Raw genomic sequence first — 17,650 nt, 5'->3', positions numbered from 1 at the left:
TTCCATGCTTAAGTGATTCTGTCAAAAGGAATTCCAACATGTGTATAGCTATAATGTGCTAATAAAAATATTAAAAATGTGCACTATGCTATTAGCATGTTTTATTATCCTAATCAGAAAATACAAAATAAGTATTTTAAGTTTGCTAAATCAACTTTTGACCTATTACTGATTTTGCCTGTTGTTTATTATTGTTGCTAAAACCTTCTGTAAACTTAGGTACTAATGAATCAAAGATAATTCAACTTTATTAAATTCTTGTTTGAGTAACTGAAGTAAAAATTCCTTTACATGTATGTTAGTTAAGATTTCTGTTGCTCTGACAAAATACCTGAGAAAAACAACCTATAGGAGCAAAGGTTTATTTTGGCTCACCATTTCAGAGGTTTCAGTCAATGACTGCTTGACCCTGTTGCTTTGGTCCTGCAGTAAGGCAGAATATCATGGTGGAAGCATTTGGCAAAGCAAAAGCTCCTCACCTCTTGGCAGCCAGGAAACATAGACAGAGAGAGGACAGACTCTAATATCTCCTTCAAGGGCTTTCTATCAGTTACCTATTTCCTTCCATCAGGCTCACTTACTATAAAGTTCCACCACCTCATAATAGCACCACAGGGTTGGCGCTAAGCAAGACTTCCACACGTGGCTTTTGGGACCATTTAAGATGCCAAACTATAACAACATATTTTCCATTTTTAATGAAAACTATGTAACCTTTAAAGTGTATACTGCAGAATTATATAGCCTGTAGAGATACTTTAAAGTATAATTTAAAAAGAGTTTTGTCAACTTGAATCTAATGTATGAAATATGATATGTCAAGAGCTTTGTAATGTTTTGAACAACCGATAAAAAAAAAAGAAAAAAAAAAAAATAAAAAGAGTTTTGTGGAAAAAGGCAAACAAATCATCCATAAAATGATTCATTTTTTTCATAGACCTTAGTAATTTTAAGTTAATATATCCTCCAAATATTATAAAATTTTTGAAAAGTAAACGCCAGTTTAATTTTGAAAATGAAAACGTATCAGGAATATATTTTAAAGATACTAACAGGATAATCTTTGTATGTAAATTCCTAAGACAAAATATAGCTATGAGAATGGTGAAGATGTGCCAGGGGCAGTGGCACACACCTATCGTCTCAAAAACTCAGGAGGCTGAGGCAGGAAAATAGCAAGTTCAAGAACCCCTTAACAACTTAGTGAGACCTGTCTCAAAATGTAAAAATAAGGGTTTCGGACATAGCTCATCTGTAGAGCAACCCTAAGTTCTATCCCAGAACCAATAAACAGAGGAAGAGAGGGAGGGAGGGAGGGAAGGAGAGAGAGAGAGAGAGAGAGAGAGAGAGAGAGAGAGAGAGAGAGAGAGAGAGTGAATGGAATGAATGGTGAAGATATGAAAATCAAGGCCAAAAAGAAAACTCAATATTTCACTTACTGCTAACTTTCTTCTCATTAAATGTTTACATTGATTTCAATATTGATTTAACAATATCATTTTATTTTTCCTTGGTGCTGATTAAACAGCAAAATACCTTTGTTATTTTGTAAAAGAAAAAAAAAACTAAATAGATCAAAATCCTCCAAAATTTGGTTCAAACTATGTTGAGCATATTCAGTATACCTAAAGATCACAAACATGATACTTAAGAGGTAGCTGCTATCTCTTGGAATTTAATACGAAAATGTTCTTGGAAATAAGCAATTTGAGATTTAAAATCCTTATAAACTCTCCCATGTTATCAATTTCTGAGTATAGATAACATGTTGGATGTGTCCAGCTATATGTATCACTTCTTACTATCACTAACAATTGTGTTGTAATCTGGGGTTTGAAAGGATAATAAAAAAGCACTGGACAAGGGGAATCAGCCCGAGGCAATCCTTGCTTTTTTATAGAGCTCTCAGTTAAGGGGTTTCTACACAGTATGCGATTTGGCAAAATCTTTACTTCTGAGTTTATAAGTGTACTCTCTTTATGTGCAGTGATAGCCAAGGCAAACTTCTTCCTTCTAATCATTAAAAATAATTTGCTTTTAAAGGCTACAGTTCCAATATTTAAAGTATTTTAAAGGTGGAAACTGGATTAAAGGTACAATCAGCAATTTAAAACTACCAAGTAGATCTCTGATGCAAACCATCCCTTTGAAAAGTACCCTTCAAAAAATCTAGGTCAAAAAGTTACTACAGCAATCACTGGAAATGTTTAACATTCTCCCCTCAAGACAAGATTAAAAACAGTGGATTAATAATGCTAAGAGCACTTGACTTTACTTTTGCAAGTGAATGGGGTTAGTGTCAAAACAATTTAACAAATGGAATTTCAGTTTCATTGGAAAAGCTAGAATAACAAAGCCCCACAAATAATGCTTAAATTGTGAACAATGAAGCATGGTAGTGGCATAAAAACAAACACAACAATGGAACAGACAGAAACTTCACAGATAAATCTGCACATTTATAGCTAACTGATTTTCCACAAAAGTGCCCAAAACACACAATTGCAGAAAGATAGTCTTTTCAATAAATGTACTAGAAAAACTGGAAATCCACATGAAAAACAATAAACTTAGACCCTTATCTCACACTACATCCAAAATCAAATGGTTTAATGACTTAATTAAGACCCTAAACTATGAACCTACTGAAAGAAAATGCAAAGGAAAGCTCTATGACATTGGTCTGGCCAGTGATTTGTTTTGTTTTGGTTTTGGAAATGAACCTAAAAGAATAGGCAACAAAAACAAGACACACAAATGACAAACAGACATTTGGTATTGAATAAATGCTTAATACCACTAATCTGTCAAGAAAATGAAAATTAAAACCACTATGAGATATCACCTCATACATGTTAGAATGGTTATTATTGAAAAGACAAACATGACAAGTGTAGAGGATACGGAGAAAAGGCAACCTTTGCAGGCTGTTGTGTAAATTATTGAGGCCATTATGGAAAATAGTATGGGAGATCCTCAAAAATGGAATTACCAATAAGATCCGCCAATCCCAGTATTAACTATATACATAGAGACATCCACCCTCCCATGTTTGTTGAAGAGCTATTCACAATAGCCAAGATATGAAATCAACCTATGCATTCATAAAGAGATCAAAAATTAAAAGTTCAAGAAAAATATGGCACATATATACAATGGAATGGTACTCAGCCAAAAAATAGAATCCCCCATCATTTGTGACAACATGTTAAACCTGGAGGGCATGATGTTAAGTGAAATAAGGCAGACATAGAAAGATAAATGCCACATGATCTCACTTATGTGAGATTCTTCTAAGGAAGTTGATCATGAATCACTAAGAGAAGAATGGAAGGGTGGCTGGTGTCCAGAATGGTTGGTGAGGGTAGGGTATTGGGGAGATGTTGGTTAAAGGAGATAAAATTTTAGTTAGAAGGAAAAATTTCAAGAAATCTATCGCACAACATGAAGATTATGTACAAATTATTCTTAAAAGATGTAAACTGTTCTTATTATAAAAATGAAAATTATTTGAGGTAATGTATGTATTAAGTAGCTAAATTTAGTTGTTCCTCAATGTATATATACTTCAAAACATCATGTTGTACACTACACTACAAATACACACAATTTTATTTGTCAATTAAAAATATAATAAAAAAATGAAAATTATAATTGCTGGGGTATTTTAAGCTGAAGCAACCACTAAAATGTTTATTGACCATTAAATCTCAAAAAAATATTGGTAAATATTGGGAATTCATATGCATATCAAGCTACATATTTGGATTTACCTCAGTTGCTATTGTTTGATAGGCATCATGGTAGGAAAAAAATAATTATTTAACTTACATGCCTGCTGTAGAAATTTGCTCATAATCATACTAACTTGCAGATTTTAAGAGATAGACATGCTTTTGTTTCAAAGCTTTAAAAAATCAATTATTTTTAATGAATAAAAGAGCAAAATGATTGAAAAAAAGCAATGAGAAGATAATTATTCTTAGATCTACGGAAGAGATTTCAGTGAAAAAAAAAGATGAAAGGGAAGAGTAACTGCATTCCTGATATTAAAAATACTCTAAAAAAAATGCTCCCCCAAATTCAGATCACTGTGTATTTCAGTAACAAATAAATGTTTTATTCATTCTTGTCATTAAAGAGGGACTTGGAGATTTAAGGATCACTTTCCTTAGGCCCAAGCATAACAGCTTCTCATAGATGCTATGGATTGCTGGAGCTCAATTATGGAGACTGACTGCAGAGAGCAGGGGTGTGGAACATGAAAAGAACAGAAAGCATCTGTTTTTTAGTGAGACCTCAGGTTGCCCTTCCAATTTCTCTCACACCTCTCCTCCTCTGTGTCTGGCTGGGCTCCAGCCATTTCTATGCTTATAAAATAATCCCCAAATATATATTACACTGTCTTATTAATATTTAATTTTTTCTTCCTCTTCCCTCTAAATTAGGAACCGATTGGAAGCAAGAACTGTCCTTTATTGCTATATTATGAATTTTTGTGTCCCCACAAAATTACCAAATTGAAAGTTTACCCTGAAGTTGATAGTAATGGGGGAGGGCCTATGGGAAGCGAATAGGTTCTGAAGGTGGAATTCTCAGGATTGAGATTTGAGAGCCCTTATAAAAGAGGCCCCATAGATTTCTCACCCTGTCAGCTATATGAGGGCACAGTAAAAAGATAGCTGTCTATGAACCAGGAAAAGGTCCCTCACCAGCTACTAAATCTGTAGGCACTTTGATTTTGGGTTCCCTTGCTTCTGTAACAAGAGAAATAAATTTTTGTAGCTGATAAACCATCCAGTTCATTATATTTGGTTATAGCAGCATTTATAGACTAAGACTCCCTGTGTAAGTCCTCATATTTATACAGTAGAAATACCTACTTATTAAATACATTTCACCGTCTAGAATGTGGGCTCCGTGGTATCTAAACTTTGACTTCCAGTTCACTGCTATATCCTCCATTCCTAGAAATGCTTGTGTACATGGCAGATCCTAAATAAATATTTCTTAAATTAATAAATAATACAATTAAACAGGACTCTCCTATGAAAGAAGAATTGTGGTTCAAGTAGCTGAACTATACTGGGTTCAAAATAAACAGTATCCCAACATTTTTGGTTCAAAGACAAATTTGTTAAGGTGGCCAGTGCCAAAGTGGTTTATTTGTTAAGCACACCAAAGTGAAAAACATTAACTTACTGCTTTTCTCTCATTTGGTATGTTAAAGGCAAGACCACTGTCTAACAGAATCTTGCATTTTGTAAGACAGTTTGAGCTTCAATTAATAAAACAATAATGACTAATTAAACACTCAATTAAAATGTATTTGTTGGATAAAAGTCACCTCTGGAAGACAAGTTAATCCTTAATGCCTGCCATAAAATTTCCTGTATGTGTTCGGAGGTAAACAGTTGGTCTATTACAATGTTATTAGTAAAATATATGCTAGCTTGAATAGATGAAAATTATCATCAACTCCCCAAATGCTCATGATGGAGACAATTTCTATGTCTAATCCCATGACACAGAATATATGAAATATCATGCTCTTTGCAAAAAGGAAACAGACTCTCATTCTTACTATCATAAATTAGCAAGTTTTTATTTTAAATGGTTGATGTCATTCACCATGTGGGTATAAACTGATCTTGATCAATCATTTGTATAAACAGGAAACTATAATCCCTACCTTTCTCATGGATGCTCCAGAGGAAAGGATACACTTTATGGAACAAATAGAACTAATAAATTGTGCCCCCAGAAAATAGTCTGTGGTGGAAGGGAAATGCATTTATAGTAAGCAGGGGCATCCTGTAGCACTGGGAAGTTGAATCTTAATCTTCACGTTATTTACCAGCAAAATAGATTCAGCTTCCTTTCTGTGATAAGAAATACACAAGAGAAAACTGTAATAATGCACTGTCAGACACTCTATCTTAATACACACTTCCCTGTGTTTATTTCTTCTCCAAGTCCATCTTCAAAGAAACGGGAATTATGCTTTAAAAAATCAATCTCTAATAATATAAAGATTATGAAGGTACCTGGGGATTTGACTTAGCATATGGGGTATTTAAATATGAAAAGAAACTACAATTTGAGTTCTCTTTTTGTCTCAATGTTGTATCTAGAAAAATCCACAAGAACTAAGCATGTCTGTCCTTTCCCAGACTTGTGAGTGTCCATACTAAACAGAAAGGGCATTCTTTCCTCCTTGAAGCAGAGTCCCCCCATTTCATGTTTTTCAAAATTAAGAGGAAGCAATTCTGAGATAAGCTTGAATACTTAGTTCTACATTTTTGTTGTTGGTGATGGTTTGTTGGTTGATTTTCTGGTTTTTGTTTTTGTTTCCCCGGAAGCAAGGTTTCAAAACAACAGAAAAATACTGAGTTACAGGGAAACAAATTCAAAGTTAAGAGAGGTTTATTCATAAACTTCCCTTTTCCAGTTCTGTTATTGTTGGCTAAAAATAGGTTAGGAATCAAGTTACAGTTCAGTTACAGAAGTATCACTTTTCAAGTGTGGTTAAACTGTCTGTGAAAGATGCGTTTCAACATCTACCCCCAAACTGCTAGTATTTGAACTTCTTCAGATTATTAGAAACGATCAATGTGATATGTTCCAAAACACTGAACTACAACATAAATGATAAAATGGGTACTGATATCAGCTTAATTAAACCTTTCATATCTACTTTATTTGCTCTGGGCAACTGAAGATATCTGACATCCAAAGACACAGAAGGAGAAGTTGAGATAAATATAATTCTGATAAACAATTTCTGATTCATTCGATTACCAATATGTATTGAGTTTATATCTTGCACCCAAAACTTCTTAACAGCAGAAATGAAAGTTACAACTCTTCAAGATTTCAATTGCGAATCCTTGAATAGAATTTAAATGTACCTCTAAGGTATTCTATTACATTTTCTCTCTTAAACATAGTTAGAGATAAAATCATATTAACACATGTATATAAAATGGGTGCACATACATTTTTCTGTAAAAGCACCAATTTCTGACAACTAGTGATTATCAATAAACAAAAAATAAAGACATTGCTGGTATGTTGGTAGAAATTTTAATAAAGGTGTTATCAGATTATCAAATAACAGAAAATCTTTTTCTTCTGGCAAGGTAATGGCAAACTTAGTACTATCAAAAGAAAAATTGTTCTGGACAAAGTTCATTGGGCAAGGGGAATTTTTTAAAGGACTATGGCAATAGGCAGCATCTTTTTCAAAAAATCAGCATCTCAAAGGAGGAGAGAAAGGATTCATAATTACAAGTTTTCTAAAATAAATGCTCTAAGGAAAGGGGGTCAGGGGCTCCTATGGTTAAGGCCATCTGGAATCTGCAAGGGCCAGGATAAGGAGGAGGTCAGGAGCCTAGAGGCAAAAGAAGCCTATCTGAAGCTTGGGGAAACATGGATGTCTTGATCAGCATTCAATGCTAAAATATGTAATAAATAAAATATCAACAGAAAATAAAATGTATAACCAACAAGTAGGTATAATTTACTGTATCATGGTATCATTGAAGTGTATTTGTCAATCTATCATTTAAAAAATACATTCTTTTTCCTTTTGTCTCTGCCTTGCTTTCACTGCTCATGTTATGAAGTCAGGCAGAGACTTGACTCTGGGGATTGAACAAATTGGGTCCAGCAACTCACCTCAAAAAAGAAACAAAAAAGGTAATGGTGAAAAGCATGAAAGGAACTTTAATCAGTGCAGCTACACTGGAAGACAAGGGGACCCATGTCCTTAACCCTGTCTTGGAGGCACTGACAATGCCTTTCAAGTCTTATAGAAAGGAGACAGAAGGTAAGGATTGGGGGGTTGCATAACTAAAGGATTTTCATAGCAACAAAACAGGTGGTCTTGATCAGTGTGGTCTCTCCATTACCATCCCAACACTGGTCAGGTGAGGCTTTAATCCCAGATTAAAAAAAAAAATTGCTTACTTAGGCTTGGGGAGGGGTGGAAGTGTCCATTCATCTCAGGATATTTATCTGACAAGTCCCTTGTTCTTGGAATCCAGGGGGGTTCAAAGCAAAGGAGATAGATGCAAATGGAGGTAGAGGGGCCAGATCTTTAATTCTGCTTTTAGCTACCCACTGGATATTTATTTGCAGGAAAAAGTGAAGAGTCTAAGCCCTTGTTATACATAGACCAATGAGTGGCAATCCAAGGTCATCAGGTCAAATCCTGACACACATACACTCTCTCTCTCTCTCTCTCTCTCTCTCTCTCTCTCTCACTCACACACACACACACGCACATATATATGTACACATACACATCTATCTATCTATCTATCTATCTATCTATTTATCTATCTATCTATCTTTTTTTTTTAAGAAAAAGTTTCATCAGAACACAGCCATGCCTCCTTGTTTGCTTATATTTAAGTTGTTTTGGAGTAGACTTCAGAGTAGAGCAATTGTGACAGAGACGATAGGCAGTAGAATCCACAAGTATTTACTATCTGGTCACAGAAAAATGTTTATTTTCATAGAAAAAATATTTATTGCCAATCTGTTTTAGATTATTACATAGTATGATCACGGGCTTTGTCAAACCTGAGTTGACTAAATTCACCTGCAGGTGACTTAAAATCAAATAAGTATACTGAATATTTTTTATTCTTATTATTTAGTCAGATTCAGAGGCAAGAAAAAAATGAATGAGGTCTGATTCCCTTTTCAACTATTATGTATTTACCATTTTTCTATATTAACATGACTGTGCTTCTTAGAATATTAAAAAAAACAGAAATTAAGGAATCTGACATTAGTACACAGAAATATTTTGTAATAAATTCAGCATGATATTTTCTTTTATTGGGATTCTTTCCAGATGCAGGTTGCTTTGATTGTGTTAACCTCAATTTCCTTGGACAGAACAGCTCATTTACTTTATATTGTTAATCACAGTTGAATTTTAATTGCACTCAAAATTTATACTAGGTATTCTGCTGAGTTACAGCCTTTGGCATGGGACAAACCAGATGGCAAAGTCATAGTTTCCCTTGTAGCTGCCCCATTACAAGGTAGTTTGCATGGAAAGCGAGCCCTTGTTACTGGATATGGGCAAGCTGATGGACAATGACCATCAGTCAGAGATCTAATAACAGAGTTTCCAGATTTGGACTAGAAGTTAAATTCTTCACATCTAAGAATCTGTTTATCTTACTATTTAACATCAGGGCATTCTAAAAACTGTAAAAGCACACAGTTTCTCTATCACTACTTTTTAAAAACTCATTTATTCTTAAGTTATGCTATTCAGGAATTATAAATAGTGATTAAGTGTCACAAATAATAAACTTTAAGGAGGAACACTGATTTTGGTTCTACTCACATCTCATTAAAATTAATTATATTGATTGTCTGGCTCAACATCTATTCAATTCACATGCAAGTATGACCGTGTCATCAATATAAAAGAAAAATCATCTAATATATACATATAGTTTATATATTATACATTATACATGTGCACCAAATGCATTTACAAACTTGGACCAGATCTTAGAATTTAAGCTACAAGAAGTAATGACCCAGTTCTGGATTCTGACTGAGCTCCTCAGTAAGGGTTAGGAGTCTCAAAGTCAATTCTGTTGTACTGTATTTAACTGAAGTGTTTGGCTTCTATCAGGACCCAATAGATCTTTGTCTTACTGAAATAGGGGCACTGATCTAAATCACAAAAGAAGGATTGATTATTCTAATATTTGGCATAAGACATTAAAATGTTTCTAGATATATCACTGACATTAACCTCCTGTCTAACTTTGGATACTTCAGGGCTTTAGTTTCCTCAAATATCAAATAAGGTGTTATTTCTTGAACATTAAAGTTGTCAGAAGCAACTGAAAAGATTGTTAAAACAGGTTTCTGGGCTCCACCCTCAGAATTTCTTTGATTCAGGTAGAGAATTTACATTTCGAGGTTCTGGGTGCTATGGATACCATCAAGGGACCACACTGTGAAAACAGAGCAAAGGTAGAGGAGGATGATAGAGCGTTACCGAATCCCCAATACCGTTCCAGTTATAGGAGCAGGTAGTCAGTATCAATCATTCACAATAAACTGTGACCATCTTCTTAAGCAAAGTTTTCTTTGAATTAGAAGTAAGATGAATGCTCTCTTCCTCTCTCTTTTTTTTCTTTAGAATTCCACGGGGATTGCTGACCATGTAGGTATTAGATAGTACTTACGTCATGGCTTGATAAATGGATTCAATCCCGTAGCGCATGGCAAATTCATCAACTATTTCTTGGGATGCATCATCAAAAAAAACCTTCCAGGCTTCATCCCCTCTGACCTCTGGGATTTTCACTCCACCATTAGATTTCACTTCAGTTAAGTAATGGAACAGATTCTAAAAGCAAGTGGTTTTCAATTGTTCAGTGACACCTCAGAATAAGCTAGAAATATTTAACTATAACTTTCAGTAAAATACACTTGCAATGCCATCTCTTCTAATGTTTTATCAGCATCTAAAAGCAGAGAACTAGCTTAGATTTTTATTCTAACTCACTTCACTTATTATTCAAAAGATGCCTTTACTTCTGGTTAGAACTATACAGAATCAATTATTCACATGTTTTGTACATACCCAAATACTTTCAGAAGAAAATAAAAATGTTTGTATGTAAATATAGCTGCATGATAGGGCATATTTTACATTCATGGACTCTGAGTCAATTATAGTGCCCTGGAAGAATGTGATTTTGGCTACATTATTACAGAATGTAGTTACATAATGATAACCAATGGGGCAATGAAATGAGGTTGAAAATGAATGCTTGAAAATGTAATAATGGAAAAAATATCACTATCCCCAGATTCTTTTTGCTTCTAACAATTTGGGAACTGCTGTATGGATGCAGTGTGAATCAACTGAAAAAACTTCTCTTAGATTTCAGTTCTTTCTGGTCCTTGAACCACCAGAAAAGATTCTAAAAAGTTAAGCATAATGCTGTTTCTCTAAACCCAAATATTCTCTACCTAAAACGTAAGTCCAGACTCCTCCCATCATGCTAGTTCAAGGGATTTCTTTTTATTGGTCTGAAAAGTAAATGACTCTTCTTGAAGGAAAGAGATCACTAATGGATTGTAGTAAAGAAGTTTAGGCCCTATGGCTGATTACTGTATAATAGGTAAATGACTTAAAGGCAGTTTCTCATTTTTACTTTAGTAAAATTGGGTGCAAATGCTTATATGTATCGACTATTTAAAGGTATAAATTTTCATAGATATATTTAGGAAATATAATGCACAAAAAAATCAAAGCAGTTTTTCAATTTCAAACTTTTTTTTTGTCACTGGAAGAGTACTTGATCGTTTTGAGTATGTGAAATGATATATTCCTCAGTTTTACCTTACCTTTTTTGATATTTAGGACAAGCATCATTTGCATCTAAGAAAGTCTTCAGTGTCACCACAATCTACTCTAATGCAAAGCATATAATAGAAGCCCAAAGTTACTGGCCTATTTATTTGTACAGAGGCACACAGGAAACTTGTGAGTTGGCCCTTTAAAAATATCTGTCTCATGAGCTTGTTCTGAATCCTTGTTAGAAGAAAAGTTCTTCGGGGTCAGTACCTGGGATTTAGAACACCTCATATCACCTGTTATAGTACAGAGTCATAACTAGGAACTACTCTACAAATATAATTCCATGATTTCTTTTTGAATATAATACTATTTTATGATCCATTATCAAAACTATTTTCTTTTCTAGGTTTTATTCTTAATAAAATATAACTTACTTACCTCATGTAAACATGTATATTGTATATGGTATGGAGCAACCTTCTCCTCTCCTTTAATTTCCACATTGATTTTCAATCGAATGGCTCCAGATACAGCTGACTTATCTGTCCGTTTCTCTGATAAAGCAAAAAATATACTATTTCTTATTCAAGTTTTCAAAAGCTTAAAAAAAGGCTTATGTGGTGAAAATCTATTTTTATAAATTATATTTGATTAAATAGCCATGATTTCCCTAAATACAACTTAAAAGATTTGTTTATTGTATCATTGTGCTTGTTAAATTGCCTTATAGAAAAAGTTAATCAGAAGATACTACTCTTCTGATATAAATTTTGTGTAATTTATCATTTTATACAATGAAATTAAATATAATATTTGGCAATCAAAAACAAGAAGGCTAAAGTATAGTATTATTTTTTATTTTTTTATTTTTAGGCATACATTTCAGTAGAGTATGTTTTGACATATTATACATACATGGAGTATAAATTATTCTAATTAGGATTCCATTCTTGTGGTTGTACATGATGTGGGGTTTCACTGGCTATGTATTAATATATTAATATATGAACATAGGAAAGTTATATCTGAAAGTTATGTATATATATATATATGTATATATATATATATATATGTATATATATATATGTATATATATATATATATATATATATATATATATATACACACACACATATGTATATTCTACATTCTACTCTTTCCTGTTCCCATCACCCCTTCCCTTCATTTCCCTTTGTCTAATTCACTGATTGAATATTAGATAGGGAATTATTTTACTTAAAAGCTCTTCTCAGTTTCTTCTCTTTCTTTCTGGGTTTGAAAAGATAGACAAAGTTTTGGCTAAAAACAACAAAAATCAGTTATCAATTTCTACTATCAGTGATTCATAAGACCTACAGTCTGTCTATAGCCTTTGTTTATTTATAATATAATATTGGATTAATTACTTATTTGAATAGGATCAATATATAATGAATTAAGTTAAATAGTGTATGTATATGAGCACTTATAATATAAGTGGTAGCTTTGAAAAAAAAGTCTTAGTCACAAAATTTCTAATGTGTGAATTTAGGTGAGTATCGAAGTATGATACACATTTCATAACTTAAATATGAAAAGGAATGTCTACTCATTTCATAAACCAAATATAAAAAGACATGCCAACCCATTTCACAGTGAGAAATAGGATCTAAGTAAGGTGTCACCAAGTCAGTGGTGAAGACTTTTTTTAGCCATGTAAGATAGAGTTAAATCATGAGAGCTACTCTCTCCTGTAGAATGCCTTCTGATTTCTCATCCTTACTATTGAAGAGTCCTTGTGTTTTGAAGATCCTTCTTAGTATGAGGATCATGAGAGTTTTTTCCTACTTGCTGAGAAATGGTTGATTCTCAATGAATACTAAAGTTCTCTGCTGGTGTTTAAAACAATGCAAGGCCTAGGATCTTCTTGCCACCCACCTCTTTCCAGAGCTCCAGGGGAGAAAACGGGGTCTTTAATTTTTAACTATCATTATCCCAACAGACCCATGGGAAGCTCTTGGGCACCCAGGGCTTTTGACCAAGTCTTACTTTGTGTGGTGAAATAAATTCTAAGTCATGAGGAAGGAAGAAAGGTGTACAAAGAATGAAAGGATGGAACATACTGATTTTATAAAACGCTCAGAAAGATAAAACCTGTTTTTCTCTCTTTCTCACCTCTCTCCCTCCCTTAGGTTAAACATCAACAATAAGGGAAAAAAGAACTTACTGAGGGTGACTGGGCAGAGGAGAATGTATTGAGTGACATAATCCTCACATAGACTAAAGAACAATTTGAGCATGAAAACTGGACGTTTGATTTCAGTAACGGCACATTCATAGTCCTTAGCAAATTGAACATATTCTCATGTTTTGTTAAAAGAACAAACTAGGGACTTTTAGTCTGATAATAACTTTACTGCCTCAACTCAAGGACATGCTAGGGGGGAAAAAAATCCATGCACAAGTAAACCTCTTAAGACAAAATATAAATTATGAATATTGTACCCAATTAATGGCCTAAAATTTACCCTTACGTAACATCTGTTTTCATACATAAAGTTATTTAATAATTTAAACAAGATGTAGGAGGATGTCACGATAATGTAGATTTAAAATTTTACCCCAATGATGTAGACAGACCAATTTCTTTAAGGAGGATTTTGAAAATATTTTTGGTAATGGGTTCTCAGTATAGCTTGAATCATTTGTGTCCAGATAAGTTCAATCTCTTTAAATTATTATGTAATTTAGAGTTTTGTTAATTCTGTGACATTCTTCTTTTAGTTTGTCAACTATTATGTTGCTCAGAGTTAGCAGGCTTTAAAAAAGCTAAAAAGCACATTTTAATTTGCTAAAGTATATTGGTTTCCTGGGTGGTAACTTTTTTGTAACCCTCGAACTGTGTCAACTCTCCATTGACTCATGACCATCCAGCCCTCAAAAAGTGAAAAATCAGAGGATTTCAGTAAGAGATCTTTGTATCATGTCTTTTGAAGAAACTGGGGTAACCAATGTATTTTTACTACTATTAAAACATCAGTGAAGATTCTAGGGTATTATTCAAGTCTAGTAAAAGTCATATTAAAACTTGTCTTTATTGATATAATAAAATTTAATTTAAAAATCATGAAATGAACATTATCTCAATATCTTCATCCTCAGAGTCATTGCTGAATCCACATGCATAATGGTTTTATCAACTAAAATGTGCTTTTACGTTATGATTTGAGAGAAATCCAAAATGTATTTTTATTGCCAAAATTCCATTAATAGACCAGAAGGAAATCAATCAAACAGCACTAAGTCAGAACTTGATTATTTTTCCCCAAACATTGGGCAAAGGTTTTTGAAGCCATATGTTATGAATTAAAAATGAAGAATTTTCTCTGAAGACATTCAGTTAGTTCCTTGAGTTTTCTCTTTCCATCTCCCATTTACAAATCTCTTTCAGTAATACTAAATTTGAACAGTTACTTTTAATTGCCAATGAAACTACTCCACCTAAAAGTCCAACAGAATGATCTTTAGACATTGGTTATTTCTACCTACATGTGAATATAATAGATGACATTCTGGAATATTTTTAAAACTTGTTTTCAAGTAGATGTAAAGATAATCACCTAAGTTATACCAGACATCCATTTCTCCACTCAGTGTTCTTACTTCTACAATTGTTTGTCCCAGAAAATCATCCGACTCCTTTTTGAAATGTTGCTTGACTCTGGATTTAATGTCATCATCTTCATCCCACACTCTGACTTTGATTCGATCTGTGGAGTTATGGCACTCACTGAAAATAAATGTATATAGTTAGTAACCACTGAAAACAGTTCTAAGGGGCATCTGATGTTAGCACCTAATTGTAAATCTATCTAATCCAGAAAGACATAACATATCACATGATAAATGACATTTCTCACTGACACATTCCAACCATGAGATGTTGTAAGTATCCAGTGGAGGTTTAGTGAAGAAAAGTTTGATTAATTAAGTCATGTTATAAAAAAATCCTATCTCATATTGCCCTATTTATTTTAACTGAAACAGATACAGTCAAATGTAGGACAGCGAACTTTGCTTGGTGTATTTTCAATTATGCCATATTTCCTACTTGCAACAGTTTTCTTGGACAGCATAGTCATGCTCAGAAAATTCTCCATCAAAAAATATTAACCTGATTTTATTGCAATGGGCTTTGAGAAAGTGGACTTCACAGAATATAAAATGATGATATAGTATGTGCAGGTGTTTGATGAAATAAAAATCCCAGTATGTACAGAGGTAAGGATAAGTAGAATTAGAGTAACATATTTCTGATTTTAGGAATGAACTGAGAAAAAATAAGAAGGAACTGCACATTCTAGTCCAAACCTCATTTTCAGGTTTCTTCCACCTTCATTTGTTGAAGCAAATTACTTGGTTTTGTTTATACATATTGTGGTCTTTCCTGACCTTGTGATTTTTGTATATATTCTTCCCTATGCTTCTCTACTTGATAACTAATCATTCTTTAAGAATCAGCTAGTCACATGCTTTCTTCTCACTGTTTTTTGAACCAGTTAGTCATGTTCAGTTGTGTGCTTCCACTATATTGTACACATGCATCCCATATAGAAGAGGAGTCTTTAACTTGGGGTTTATGGATGGTCCTGGGCATTCCTGAACTTGGATTAAAAAAAAAAAGCAAACAAACCCATCTTTATTATTTTTTTCAACTTTGAAGAAAGGCAACAAATCATTGCAGTATTATGTTATCAATGAAATCATAATAATTTACATATAACATTACACATGTTAGGAGACTATATGTGTGTGTGTGTGTATTATTTCAATATAATTGATTTTGTTTTCAAATCTTTCTTTTATTTTATGCATTAAAAAAGTACAAGTTTGTAAAGAAATCCACAGCATTCACTAAACTGCAAAATGGGTTCAAGGAATAAAAATTTAAAAACTCCTTACAGTAAAATAACTCTCCTATTAAACTTTGAAGCAAGATGATGAAGACATGTAAGAATTAAATTTGGAATATAAATGCCTATGTGTGAATTGAAGTCCCAATAGTCATTTCAATGATTTCTGGAAATTTTTTGGTTGATAAAAACTTTAAGGGCACTATTGGCATTCAGTGAGCTAAGCCAGAGATTTAGACACCCTGTCATATGCAGGCGAAACTTTGTGAATTAAAATGGCCCACTAGGCATTAGTGAAGATATATTACCCATTAATAATTATCTCAGCTCAGGAACTAACTCTTTTTTACATAAAAACATCAAGTGTTTTGCATGTTTTACTAGACACTGAAATTTCTTGAAAAGCAAAAGAGAATTTTTTTCTTCTTTTTGTAGTTACTGTTCAGAACTTTACCAAAGAAACTTTGCGCTCCATTTTCAGCAATTATATTTCCAATCTCAAAACTACTCAAGTATTTGAATGAAAGAATATGTATCAGTCTGCTTTTAAAATGGTCTTATTCTTGCTAATTCTACCAATGGGTAAAAGTCTGTATCTAAAAGATCAACACCCATAAATCAATAGCTTTCCTATACTCCAACAGTATTTCAGTTGAGGAAGCAATCAGGAAAACTATCCCATTCAAAATAACATAAGAAAAATAATACTTGGGAATTAATCTAACCAAGGAGCTAAAAGAACTTTACAATGAAAATTATAGAACACTTAAAAAAGAAAATGAAGAGCACCTTAGAAGATAGAAAGACAGCCCATGTTTTTGGAGAGGCAGAATTAATGTTGTCAAAATGGCCATACTACCAAAAGCAATATACAGATTTAATGCAATACCCATCAAAATGCCAATGGCATCCTTCACAGAATTAGAAAAATTAATAATTCTTAACTTAATTCAGAAAAATAAGAAACCTAGAATAGCCAAAATAATATTAAGCAAGAAAAGTGAAGCAGGAGGCATCACAATATCTGAACTGAAATTATACTACAGAACTGTAGTAACAGAAACACCATGGTATTGGCATGAAAACAGACATGAAGACCAATGGAGTAGAATAGAAGACACAAAACAAACCTAAAAATCTATAGCAGTCTGATACTTGATAAAGGTGCCAAAAATATATCTTGAAGTAAAGACAGCCTTTGTAATAAATGGTGCTGAAAAAACCAGGATAGCTATTTGTAGAAAAATGAAATTAGACCCTAATCTTTCATCCTGCACAAAACTCAAATCAAAATGGATCAAAGCTTAGCAGGTAGACTAGAAACCAAAAAATTGCTAGGAGAAAACATAGGGTCAACACTCCATCATATCGGTGCTGACACAGACTTTCTTAATAAGACCTCCAA

The 17,650-nt window shown here is 33.2% G+C and overlaps 1 protein-coding gene across 3 annotated transcripts in view; it reads right to left on the bottom strand.

Moving 5' to 3' along the window:
- Nucleotides 1–17,650, bottom strand: part of Unc13c (unc-13 homolog C) — a 601,300-nt gene that overhangs the window by 311,688 nt on the left and 271,962 nt on the right. For all 3 annotated transcript variants that reach the window (XM_058584813.1, XM_058584812.1, XM_058584814.1), the window contains 3 exons: nt 14,953–15,122; nt 11,792–11,907; nt 10,230–10,393 (listed from right to left, as the gene is read on the bottom strand). In XM_058584813.1, the coding sequence (XP_058440796.1) occupies nt 10,230–10,393; nt 11,792–11,907; nt 14,953–15,122 (450 nt within the window). The remainder of the gene's footprint in view (nt 1–10,229; nt 10,394–11,791; nt 11,908–14,952; nt 15,123–17,650) is intronic.

This window comes from Marmota monax, unplaced genomic scaffold (genome assembly GCF_021218885.2).
Source record: "Marmota monax isolate L192 unplaced genomic scaffold, Marmota_monax_Labrador192_F-V1.1 WCK01_AAM20220418_F8-fsc00001, whole genome shotgun sequence".
Classification (NCBI taxonomy): domain Eukaryota; kingdom Metazoa; phylum Chordata; class Mammalia; order Rodentia; family Sciuridae; genus Marmota; species Marmota monax.
This window is presented reverse-complemented; position numbering and strand designations above follow the sequence as displayed.